The sequence below is a fragment of the Puma concolor genome, chromosome A1, assembly GCF_028749965.1.
Source record: "Puma concolor isolate L17-30 chromosome A1, mPumCon1.1.hap2, whole genome shotgun sequence".
NCBI lineage: Eukaryota > Metazoa > Chordata > Mammalia > Carnivora > Felidae > Puma > Puma concolor.
Window position 1 is genome coordinate 172786834 of NC_141667.1, and position 12273 is coordinate 172799106.

The window sequence follows — 12273 nt, forward strand, 5'->3', positions numbered from 1 at the left end:
CCAAGTGTGAGGTGGCAGTCGCTAGTTAGAATACTGTTTTATTAAAGTATACCTTTCATCTCTGAAGCCCCGTCTGTCTCTTCCGAGGGAGCACTGGCCACCGAGTCTTTCGTTCCCCGCTGGGATCCATTATGCATTTCCATCATCACGGAAAGGAATGCTGCTCTCACTAAACTCCAAGCTCCTTGAGGGTAAGGAAACCCGCTTAATGTGTGTATGCTCCCAGCAAGTGTTTGCTGCATGGCAGGTCTCATTAAATGTTTTGGGGGCGCCTGGGTGGCTCAGTTGGTTAAGCGTCGGACTTCGGCTCAGGTCACGATCTCGCGGTTCGTGGACCTCAGGCTCTGTCTGTGCTGACAGCTCAGAGCCTGGAGCCTGCTTCTGTGTCTCCCTCTCTCTTTCTCTGTCCCTCCTCTGCCTGTGCTCTGTCTCTCTCTCTCAAAAATAAATAAACGTTAAAAAAAACTTTCAATGAATGAGTGAATGCGCAGTGTCTATCTTATATTAAAGTGAGCTTCTGATAAGCCAGAGACCTCATATTAAAACAAATTAGAAATTTCTACAGCCTAGTGTGATGGTTCTCATGCTGCACAGGAGAATCCCATGAGAGTTTCCAAAAAAAAGGGCCACCGCCCAGGCCACACCCAGACAAATTAAATAAGAAACTTTGGGGGAAAGGACCGGTGTTGAAATCTTTTAAGACCCCTCAGGTAATTCCAAAACATAGCCACGTTTGAGAACCAGTGTTCCAGGCAGGTGCTTGTCAACTGTTAATGTGGATACAACCCCTCCTGAGCATATTTTAGAATTAGAATTCTGATCCCAAAGGTCTGGGGTGGGGCCTGAGAGTCTGGAGCTGTAACAGCTCCCCAGCCATGATGATGATGATGATGATGATGATGATGGTGAGGAGGAAGAGTGGAGAGGAGGAGCAGGAGGAGGTGGCAGAGACAGCTGGTCTCTAAGGGACAGTACAGTGACTCAGGGACTCCAGGCTGTTACCCGCCCCCTCCCCCCCCCCCCCCCCCCCCTTTAAAGCACCAGTCAGTGCAGCTCCATTTTCATCTGTTTCGTGACTGGATGCTCTGCAGACAATTGCATTTACGGGGCGGGGTGGATAGTTTGAAGGACGGGGTGGGGCGGGGGGAACAGGAGTAGGAAGAGCCCGTCACTGGTCACCTGTTGCTAGCCTCCCCGCCCCCAGGGCCGCGCAGCGCTCAGCCGCATTTCCCTCCGCTAAGCTCTGGAGCCCACCTTCCCGCCAGCGCCGGCCACGGAGCCCGCTCCCAGGAGGAGTCCAGGCCAGCGCAGGCCGGACTCACAGCAGGACGGGCCCCGGGGCGGGGCGCTGACGCCTCGCCGGGGTTCCCTGCGCCCGAGGGATTTACTTATTGTGCTGAAGGAGGGAAGGAGGGGGAAACAAAACAAAACAAAACGGGGGGGAAACAACAACAGAACTTAGGCAGCGGAGCAGCAGGAATAGCAGCCTTCCCTAGGTCCCGATCGTTTGGGAGAGCGTCTGAATCCCGCGGGGAAAGCGCCGCCCGGCGCCCAGGGCTCCCGGGCGGAGGAAGGTGCGCGGCGGGCGCGCCTCACTTACCATGACTGTGGCCGCGGCCGCGGCTGCCTGGGCGGCCACCGCCGCTTGGTTGGCTTGGTGCTGCGCAGCTTTGATTTTGGCCTGCAAGTGTGCAGGAGGGTGAAAATATTTGCATTTCTCCCTCATGCAACGCCCCTTTATGTAATCCATACAAACGGTTACGGTGTTGTCGTTTGTGTCGATCATGGTGCTGTCTGCGGGGTGTGCAAAGCGGCAGTCGGTCTCTCCCCGGGCACAGTTTCCTCGCTGGAACTCCCTGCATACCTAGGACACAGTGGGGAGAAGCAGACGATGCAGAAGAGAGGCTGATGGCCGCCGGGAACTACCTCTGCGAGCGCAGCCATTTAGGTTGAAAAAAACAAAAAAGGAATAAATGCTTTTCCTTTCTTTTAATGGGGGCTTTCGTGCCATTTCACTAGAAATTTGTTATGCAGAGCTCAAGTAACCAGAGTCCCTGACAAACTAATTTGAGTTTTGCTTCGCCCTCTTTGCTGGGGTGGGACTCTGTTGAGAAAATAAGTCAAAATGCGCAGTTTTCGCTAAAATAACAAAAATCAACAAAGCCTCCATTTGTCCCTGGGCTAGTGTATATACATCTCTAATAATTAGGACATAATATATGTATTTAACGACATATAGTATATAATTTGGACATCTGTAAGCACATCCAAATCTTTTCCTACTCTGACAACCCTGGGATGCCATAGTTTTTTGGTTGTTTTTTGTTTTTGCACGGAGGGATAGTTTCCTCACAGGTCAAGCCACCAGGTCACAGCTGTACAACTCCAGAAGGGATTGGGGGAAACAAGCTTGTTCCTTCTCCGAGGATGGCAAGTGGGTGGGGTGAATCTGAATACTCCTGTTTTCCCCTAGGACGCCCGGGCTCTAAAAAGATAACTTACGCTTATAATCATAAGTCAGAACAATCGAGGCCGAGACGTTGAAACTTGCATTTAAGATCACTCTATTATTATTTTTGATGGCACCGGAAGAAGATAAAAAACAAAGAAAAGACAAAAAGGAGAGAAATATGGGAAGAAGGGGAAAGAAATAAGTGGAGGGAAGGAGGAATAGAGTTCCAAGTACTCATGTGTTGTTGCTATTGCTTTTTTAGTCCTTAATCCTTAGTTACCCTAAATGCTCCATCACCTAAGAATTCCGATGCATCAAGAGTTTATTGTATAAAGAAAATTTTCTTTAGAATTTAAAGCGCATTCTTGATTCTGCCCTGAATATCGATAATATAAGATGACATGACTGACCTATAGACATAACACTTAGGTTTATAAATATCGTTAGCAGGACAGAACTACGGGTAAAACTGTAAGTTATTTTCCTTTTAGGCTCTAATTCCAAAGCCAGTAAGCGGTGGTTGGCATCTCGGCCATCAGTGACGTTCGTTATATGAAGGGTCACTGATGTGACAGTCAAGCTCTGTGACAGTCAAACTTACTTGGGAAATACAGTTTCACCGACCAGTGGCCAAGAGGGTTTGAAGGGTAAACAGAGAAGTCGCAAGATTGCTCATCATGTCCTCCTGCTTTGGATATAAGCCAATATTCCGATCTTTAGTTCATAAAATGTACAAATAAAAATTACTAAGATGTTCCCATCAATTCCGAGTAAGCCTTCCTCTCTAAATGGAATCCTCCAGTCTGAGACCACATCAGAGGTACAGAGCAGCCGTCAAGCATTTACCAAGGGTCGCCATGTGCAGGACAAGAGGCTTCATTCCTGGCTTGAAATGAACTGCATGAAGACCTGCTAAAGTCGTTGTAAATTATTTTTCTATGTCTTTGTCTACCAGTCCTGTTGGGGAGGACAATTTGTTCCCAACTCAGCTGATTTAATTTGTTTTCTAAACCACACAGTCACGAACTGAACACTCCATGGGTCCAGCAGGTGGAGCCCCAAACACTTTTCTAGACCATGAAAGGTCTGTTCTATATTCACAGGGGCAGGCTAGATCAAAACAGCAGTGTTAGGGTCTTTAGTCTTTTCGTTTTGGGATTCATATGCTCCAGAGTGAAGCTGATACCAGGCAGCAACATTGTATTGCCCTCAAGATTTACTGGGTAAATATTTAAGCAAATGCACATTGAAAGAACATCTTCCAGTGATCCAACGTAAAGCACCGTGTACATCCTAACCATACATATATCACCTAACAACTTAAATAGGTAATGGAATTAAAGGAGCTCTTTAAAAAATCTATCAGAATCTTTACACTACTGCATAAAGTGCTCTATTAAATATCACAGGATATAGTAGCTAAGATAAATCCTCTTACTCTGATTAAAGAGAAATTTTACCCAGTAAGGGTTGGCTTGACTCATGACTTAAGAATCATCTTCTATAATTATATGAACGTGTTTTCTTGACTTTTACCGAACACTTGAACTTAAGTTAAAGAAAATATCTCAATCAATACTTAATACGCCCAGCTTCCAGTTCCCCTGTTTACCAACAGTACAACCAGGGCTGATATTCTGGAACGTTCCAATATAACCATATTAGCTCTTAAAATATTGAAATGTCATCATACCAAATGGTCAATAGTCATAGTTCCACTTACCCCTACCCCTGTCCCCAGGTGTTTCAAATTTTTCTGATTTGGCCATTCTCAGACCTTTCTAGGAGCCATGAAAGGTTAATGCCAGCACAGCTGGAGGCCTTCAGGAGCCATCTCTATGGCCTACACAGTGATTGATTCAGTGTTCCACTGGTTGTTAAATATTTTGCCCCTGAACACACATTCCAAACAGCTGAATTTTGTTTGTGCTAAACTAATTCTTTCCCTACAGACTAATTTCCTTTATAACTTTGCCTTAAATTGAAACCACAGAATTATGAATGCATGGCTTTTAGATGAATGTGTGTGTGTGTGTGTGTGTGTGTGTGCACATGGCTGTTTTGCAAGACTGAATTAATATCTTATAAGCATTCACTTACACAGAAGTACACTTCTACCCCAGATGCATCTCAAACCACAAATATAATGAAGTACCTCCAGTTTGTCAGTCCTGAGAAGTTTCTGAGTTGCAGTTGAGCCCGGGACAGTGACGGGTGGACTTCCGGGAACAATAACGGGTGTGGTGGGTAGAATTTCCGTTGGGACTAACCCAACTCCAGGGGTTACAGGTGCTAAGTAAGGAGCAAAGCTAATCGCCGTATTTGTCCCTATTGCGGGACCTACAGGAAAAGTGGGCTGTTAAAGGAAGACAACACAGGACAAAGATTTCTTTAGAATAAAACTTTAAAAAATCACCAGTAAGTGTCATTTGAGCAAAACTTACTCACCATACACAAGACCCTTTGTGTTACTTGCGTAAATCGATGCTGGCCTGTGAAAGTTCATTAGATTGCCTGTTTTGTTTTGCTTAAAAAAAATAATATCCATGTATATCCTCTCTTCCTAAAACCATACAAAAACATGCGAGCACATTATAGAAACCTAATTACAGGGAACGGATTAAATTTTTATTCCTATGAAAGTTTTCTCAAGAAAAAACAATAATTTTCACTGTCATTGCTCATCATTCCAAACAGTGAATGTTATAACAGGAAGGGGGTAAACCTATGGAAAACTGACTCCTAATCTTTGATTTCTCCTCCTTGCATCTCAAAAAAGGACAGGAGGAAAGAAAAACCTTGATTAGAACCTGATTTTCAAGTTGATCGAGTACATACATTCTCAAAAATTGGGGATTATCTGGGACTGTATTTGCTCTGATTCAGCATCATGTTCCCACATTCCGTCACTAGCCTGTATGTAGTGTTCATATGGACCTGCTGTTTCTCGATCCAGTTCAACTGTGTCTAGATCTAACCTTCCCTGCCTAAAAGGTTGGATGAGAGAACATGAACTTTTTAATTGGCCAATTTTTCAACTGGCCACTAAACGGTGGTTTGGTTTCCTAGGTTAAAATCAATGCAGCAGTGATAAAGGCATACCGTACTTCATTTAAACTTCTCGATCGCTACACTCCTTGTCCAGAGATAAGAAAGAACTGCGCTAGGGGGTTGATGGGATAACAATTTTTAAAAGCCCCACCTAAAAATATGCTTTCCAGAAAGGAAATAATGTAAGAGAACAATAAAGTTTGCTTCACTTTTCTAGAACCAATGTTAAAAGTGTAAGACGCTAAAGATTTTTGTTAGAATGAATTTTACACTAAATTGTCCCTGAATGGTTTTATTGGTTGGTTGGCTTTTTAGCTAGTTGGTGACTTTTACCCTCTTTATTTTTAGGAGCAGTTTGCAGATATTTGCAATCACGTGTTAATGCAGTTTTCTAATAACCAAACTGTGCTCTCGGCCATGTCACGCTACCCCTCTATTTATATATTGTGAGTAACATTCTTGTTTTCTATTTACGGCTCTGAATGAGTTGTTGAACATATGGGAAAAATAACAATCTATGTTTATTATTAAACAAATTTTTTGTTGACAGCAATAACGGAAAAATACCTCTTATGGATGCTCATGTTAGAAAACAGTGAGTTACTGATAGTTTGTTCAAGGAGCTCTCAGAGGTTCTGGAGGTCTTTAGCGAAGTGGCTGGGGGCTGTGAGAGGTGATTCTAATGGCCTGCGAGGGCTGTTATAGCCCTCCCACGAGGAGCTCTTAGATCTTTATGGCTCAGACATCAAATTCACTTTGGGACAGGGTTGCAACATGAGGTCTCAACATGGGAAATAGATGGCAGTTAGGATTTTTTTTCTCCCAAATTTTATATGTGTATGTTTTCCATTTTCAACCCATTGAGCCATAATTACAGAAAGTTGCGGTTTTCAGTAACTATAGTTTTTATGAGTTAGCACCATTGAAAAAAAGCCAAGTGATTTAAATGGTATGACTATCTAATGTTAGAATTAAAAAAAAAATCAACTCTGAAAGGTCATAAATCACAACAGATCAGGGATTCAAAGAACCAGCTAAATCAGAAATGCCTGAGGGGAATTTCATAAATAGAAATATCGCCAGACTCGATAGGTCTAGGCAGGGACCCTGAAATTTGCATTTAAAAAAACTTACTATGTGATCTGATGTGTGGCCCAGTTTGGGGACCACTGTCATAGATGGAGAGTGAAAATAGGTATTAAAACACTTGTACTGAATGTGTAATTTAACACAGAGACCATTATCAAAGTAAACATTCAAAGAAAACAGCCCTCCCCCACAGGCCCGTTTTTGATTTTCTGCAGCAGCAAATTCCCAACCCTCCCTCTTGTGGATCATTTGAAGCCAGGGTCAGTGTGGTGACATAAATACAGGTTGTACCTTGACTGTCGGTGGGATGTCAGAACCTCAAAACTCATTTCCTGAAACCTTTTTGGATATCAGTAAATCTATTAAAATCAGAAAAATTTTGCTTTCCAAAATGTAAATTACTTGTTCATCTAATTTAATGATCTAAAATGAATGTTGCAGGGGCGCCTGGGTGGCAGTCGGTTAAGCGTCCGACTTCGGCTCAGGTCGTGATCTCACAGTTTGTGGGTTCAGGCCCTGCGTCGGGCTCTGTGCTAACAGCTCAGGCCTGGAGCCTGCTTCAGATTCTGTGTCTCCCTCTCTCTCTGCCCCTCCCCTGCTCATGCTCTGTCTCTCTCTCTCTCTCTCTCTCTCTCTGTCTCAAAAGTAAACATTAAAAAAAAAAACCTTAAAATGAATGTTGCAGTTTACTGATGATAGCTGTCACATAGCTCAGAGAGAGTATTATTTCAAAAGAAAAACACAAATTTTAGACCGAGAGTGATCTGGATTCAAATCTCAAGCTCTGCCAGTGAACTGTTATCCTAGGCAGTGAATTAACCTCTCTGAGCTTTAGTTCTCTCAAGGAAGTAAAACCAGTTGACTTGAAAAGTTGGGCTGAACAAAGTGCTACCTCTTCCCCACTTCCCACGGTCAGAACTCAGCAAATAGCAGGTGTCGCGGGTAGAGTAAAAATTGGTATTAATAAAGTTTTCCCCCCCAAATCATCCACTGATTCTATAACAGGCATATAATCAGCATGGCAATATAATAATAGAGGTATAAACTCTTATTTAATGATAGCAAATGTTTTCTCCTTTTTGAAATATGGGCTGGGGAAAATACCTATTTTCTTTCGTGTGAAGCTGACAGTTAAAAATTGATAGGACAGATTCAATGAGATATTTTCTCTTTTTTTAATACAGTGTTTTTGATTGAAGGTGATTAGTAAAAAAAAATAGTTATAGTCATTCTCAGAGACAGGCACTCCATTATTATTGTTGACAGTGCTGCCTTACGCGTACATAGGAGCCGCTGTTTCCAAAGCACTGTCACACACACTGTCTTCTTTAACCCTCTCGTTATCCGTGAGGAGCAAGTGTGGCATCACAGTAGGTGGAAGCAGGTTGGACTATAGACTCAATAGATCACCCAAGGTCAATGCTGCTGTGGCAAAGCACTCAGGACTCCTGACTCCCAGGCTGGGGCTATTTCCATTCTTCTGCACTCCCTAGATTTTTTTTTTTTTTTTTTTTTTTTTTTTTGTAATTTCTTAAAACAGAAAAGGGGAGAAAAAAAACCCCGGCCGCCCTGATGTGTTTGAGGGTAAAGCCAGAGCCTTGGCAGGGAGCCCTGTCCCACAGTCAGCCGGTGCCTTCTCCAGACGGGAGGGTGAGGCTGCTCTGAACAGCAGTGCCGCTGCCCTGGAAGAGTGGATCTCAGATCCCGGATTCAAATGAAAACTCCCCAGGTAGAGTCCGGGCTGACACCGCGTCCTCGCTTCTGAATTCAGTGCTTTGCTGCAGCTGAGAAAAGAGAGAGGTGGCATCTCCAGATGATTCCGTTCTGCACACCACCAGCTAGAGCCCCGGGGGAGTCGGCCCCGTGCTCTGTGCAGAACGGCTGCTGCCAGGCTGTCTGAGATGGGATCCATTTGGTCCCCGGCATCGCTCAGAACGAGCGGCCGCCAGAGAGGCCAGAAGACCAGAGCTACAGAGTCTCGTGGGAGAAAATGGCTTCTGAAATGCTGGCTTTGCTGTTTCTAACCTCTGTTCTTTACTTCACGCTCCTGTGTTTCTCTCTCCTTAGCGTTTCACACGCTGGTCTTCTTGTTCAGTGCACTATACCAGTGGATCCAGGTTCCAAGATCCTCTCTCTCTCTCTCTCTCTCTCTCTCTCACACACACACACACACACACACACACACACACATTCAGCACGCGTTCTTTGATATTTTGTAGTGGCAAGGAAGGATCAGTGCTGAGCAGTAATGACTAAGTGGCCTGGGGTGTTTTATGGTTCTAAAATTTAGTCAATTGACTTTTTAAAACAGGAGCATGAGAGTTCATACATTTAGAAAGCTTTCACTTCAAAGGGTAGGTATTTGGCACTCAAACTGAAAGGCTTAAAACATGGCATCCCTTAAGCCTCCTCTCTTTACTTCCAGAAGCATCTCTGGAGGGCAGAATACCCAATGCAAGACCTTGTCCCCAAGGACTGGGTTGTATAGGCTTTTAAATCTCTATCCTCCCCCACCCCCACTTCTTTTTCTTTTCTTTTTTTTTTTTAAATTGAGGTAATACCGACATACAACATTCTATTAGTTTAGGGTATACAACACAATGATTTGATATTTGTATATATTGTGAAATGATCGCCACAGTAAGTCATTAACATCCATCGCCATATGTAGCTGCAGAATTTTTTTCTTGTGATGAGAACGTTTCAGATTTGTTCTCTTAGCAACTTTCAACTATGTAATACAGTATTCTTAGCTGTAGTCCCCGTGCTGAATAGTACGTCCTCACGAATTTCTTTCTTTTCTAATAACTGGAAGTTTGTACTTTTGACCCCCTTCACCCATTTTACCAGTTCCTCTCCTCTGCCTCTGGCAACCAGCAATCTATCTGTATCTATGAGCTTGTTTTTTGTTTTGTTTTGTTTTGTTTTTTAGATTCTATGTACAAGTGAAGTCATATAGTATTTCTTTTCTCTGTCTGACTTATTTTGCTTAACATAATATAATGCCCTCGTGGTCCACTCATGTTGTTGCAAATGGCAAGATTTCATTCTTTTTTATGCCTGAATAATATTTCATTGTTTATATATATCACATTTTCATTATCCATTCATCTGTTGATGGACACTTGAGTTGCTTCCATATCTTTGCTGCAATGAACATAGGCGTGCAGATATCTTTCCAAGTTAGTGTTTTCATTTTCTCTGGATAAATGCCCAGAAGTGCAAATGATGGACCATGTGGTAATTCTATTTTTTAAATTTATGAGGAACCTCCATACTGTTTTCCATAGTGACTGTGCCATTTCACATTCCCAATGCAATGGATTTCCTTTTCTCCACATCCTGGCCAAACTTGGTACCTCTTATCTTTTTGATAATACCAGTTTAATAGATGTGAGGTAATATAGTGTTTTTTATTTGTAAGTCTCTGATGATTAGTGATATTGAGCACCTTTTCATGTACCTGTTGGCCACCTGCATATCTTCTTTGGAAAAATGTCTATTCAGATCTTCTGCCCATTTCTTAAATGGGCATAGGATTTTGTGTGCTTGTTTGATATTGTGTTGTATGAGTTCTTTATATAGTTTGGATATTAACCCTTTATTGGATCTATGATTTGCAAACTGTTTTTCCAATTCCATTGATGCCTTTTCATTCTGTGGCTGGTTTCTTTTACAGTGCAGAAGCTTTTTAGTTTGAAGTAGTCCCACTTGTTTGTTTTTGCTTTTGTTGTCTTTGCTTTTGTTATCAAGTCCAGAAAATCATCACCAAGACTGATGTCACCACTTATATTTTCTTTTAGGAAAGGAGCTTAATGGTTTCAGACTTTACACTCATGTCTTTAATCCATTTTCAGTTAATTTTTGTGTGTGGTGTAAGAAAGTGGTCCAGTTTCATTCTTTTCCACGTGGCTGTCCAGTTTTCCCAACACCATTTATTGAAGAGACTTTTCCCATTGTATATTCTTGGCTCCTTTATTGCAAATTAGTTGACCCTATGTGAGTGAGTTTGTTTCTGGGCTCTCTATTCTGTTATATTGATCTATGTATCTGTTTTTATGCCAATACTATACAGTTTTGATTACTATAGCTTTGTGATGTAGTTTGAAGTCAGAGAGCATGATACCTCTGGCTTTGTTCTTCTTTCCCAAGATGTCTTTGGCTATTCAGTCTCTTTGACTCTATATCAATTTTAGGAATATTTGTTCTAGTTCTGTGAAAAATGCCATTGGAATTTTGATAGGGATTATTTGAATCGGTAGATCCCTTTGGGTAGAATGGACACTTTAACAATATCAATTCTTCCAATCCATGAGTATGGGCTATCTTCCTACTTATTTGTGCCTTCTTCAATTTCTTTCATCAATCTTGCGTTGGTGGTATAGTGGTTAGCATAGCTACCTTCCAATTTCTTTCATCAATCTCATATAGTTTTCAGTGTACAGGTCTCTTATCTTCTGGGTTAAATTTATTCCTAGGTATCTTATTCTTTTTGATGCAGTTGGAAAGGAGACATTTTTCTTATTTTTTCTTTCTGAGAGTTCATTATTAGTGTATAGAAAGATGACAGATTTCTGTGTATTGATTTTGTATCCTACAATATTAGTGAACTCATTTTTTAGTTCCAACCACCAACTTCTTTATCTTGAGTGTACATGTGAAGGTTGTGTGTTGGGGGAGGTGCAGCGTGTGAGGAAGGAAAGGAAAAGAATTACTCCCATTAGGAACTGGGGAGCGAAAAACTGCCAGGAGGAAAAATTAAAGGGGACTTTCAAAATACAGTGAATTGGAGACTAAAAGGAAAGAATGGTTTGTGTTTTCATTCGGTAAGTATTTAATGGTTTAAACATTGTACAAGGACACTGTGTGCACATTTACTGAACTTAAACCCTAATGGGAAAGAACAAACAAATAAAATTACAATTTATTTTTATGGATAAGCAGAAATGAGAAGGCCTTACTCATAGTGATGGAGATTGGTGGTAGGTCGCAGGGGATAGATTTGGAGTCCTTATGCATAAGATGAAGTTAACATGTGAAGAGCAGTAGGATAGATACTTCCAGCAAGATACTTCCAGCCATGAGGCAAGCAAGAGCTTTGTGTATGTGTGGAACTGAAAGTTCAGTTTTAGTGAACACAGAAAGAGTGGCCCATGATGAGTTGGTGAGCTGATGGGACCAGACCACAGATGACATTATAGATCATAGTCATGGTTACATATTTGGCTTCGTCTCTAATGAAATGGGAAGGCACTGCAGGGTTCTAAGTAAGGGAGTGGTATGATGCATTTATGTGTTAAAAATATCCCTCTGGTTGCCGTATGCAGAATACACTGGAATAAAGCAAGAATGGAAATTGAGAGATTAGAAAGGAAATGCTTCCAAGGTATTTTGAATGAAAGATTGATGGTGGCTCAGATGGGAGTTTGGGGAATTCGAGAAGGGAATAGACTTGAAAGCAGATATGACAGGACTTGCTGATGAACTGGATGTGAGAGAATCTGCTTAATTTTGGTTTTGAAGCTGCCGGTTGCATTTACTGAAATGGGAACTTAGTCAGATAAAGAATTTGGAATTAACCGTGTCAAGTTCCAGGGAGAAATATAAAGGTGAGTCCAGTAGGAAGTTAGATATGCGAGCCTGGGGCTCAGAGGAGAGGTCTGGAAACATATTTGGAAGTT

The 12273-nt window shown here is 42.0% G+C and overlaps 1 protein-coding gene and 1 long non-coding RNA gene across 9 annotated transcripts in view; one reads left to right on the forward strand and one right to left on the reverse strand.

Moving 5' to 3' along the window:
- MBNL2 (muscleblind like splicing regulator 2) overlaps nucleotides 1-12273 on the reverse strand; it is a 159030-nt gene that overhangs the window by 41268 nt on the left and 105489 nt on the right. For all 8 annotated transcript variants that reach the window (XM_086709259.1, XM_086709265.1, XM_025924569.2 and 5 more), the window contains exons 4-5: nucleotides 4608-4808; nucleotides 1601-1864 (exon numbers count right to left, since the gene is read on the reverse strand). In XM_086709259.1, the coding sequence (XP_086565385.1) occupies nucleotides 1601-1864; nucleotides 4608-4808 (465 nt within the window). The remainder of the gene's footprint in view (nucleotides 1-1600; nucleotides 1865-4607; nucleotides 4809-12273) is intronic.
- The window catches only part of LOC147584654 (uncharacterized), a 100495-nt gene that overhangs the window by 17711 nt on the left and 70511 nt on the right, over nucleotides 1-12273 (forward strand). The gene's annotated exons all lie outside the window — the stretch shown is intronic.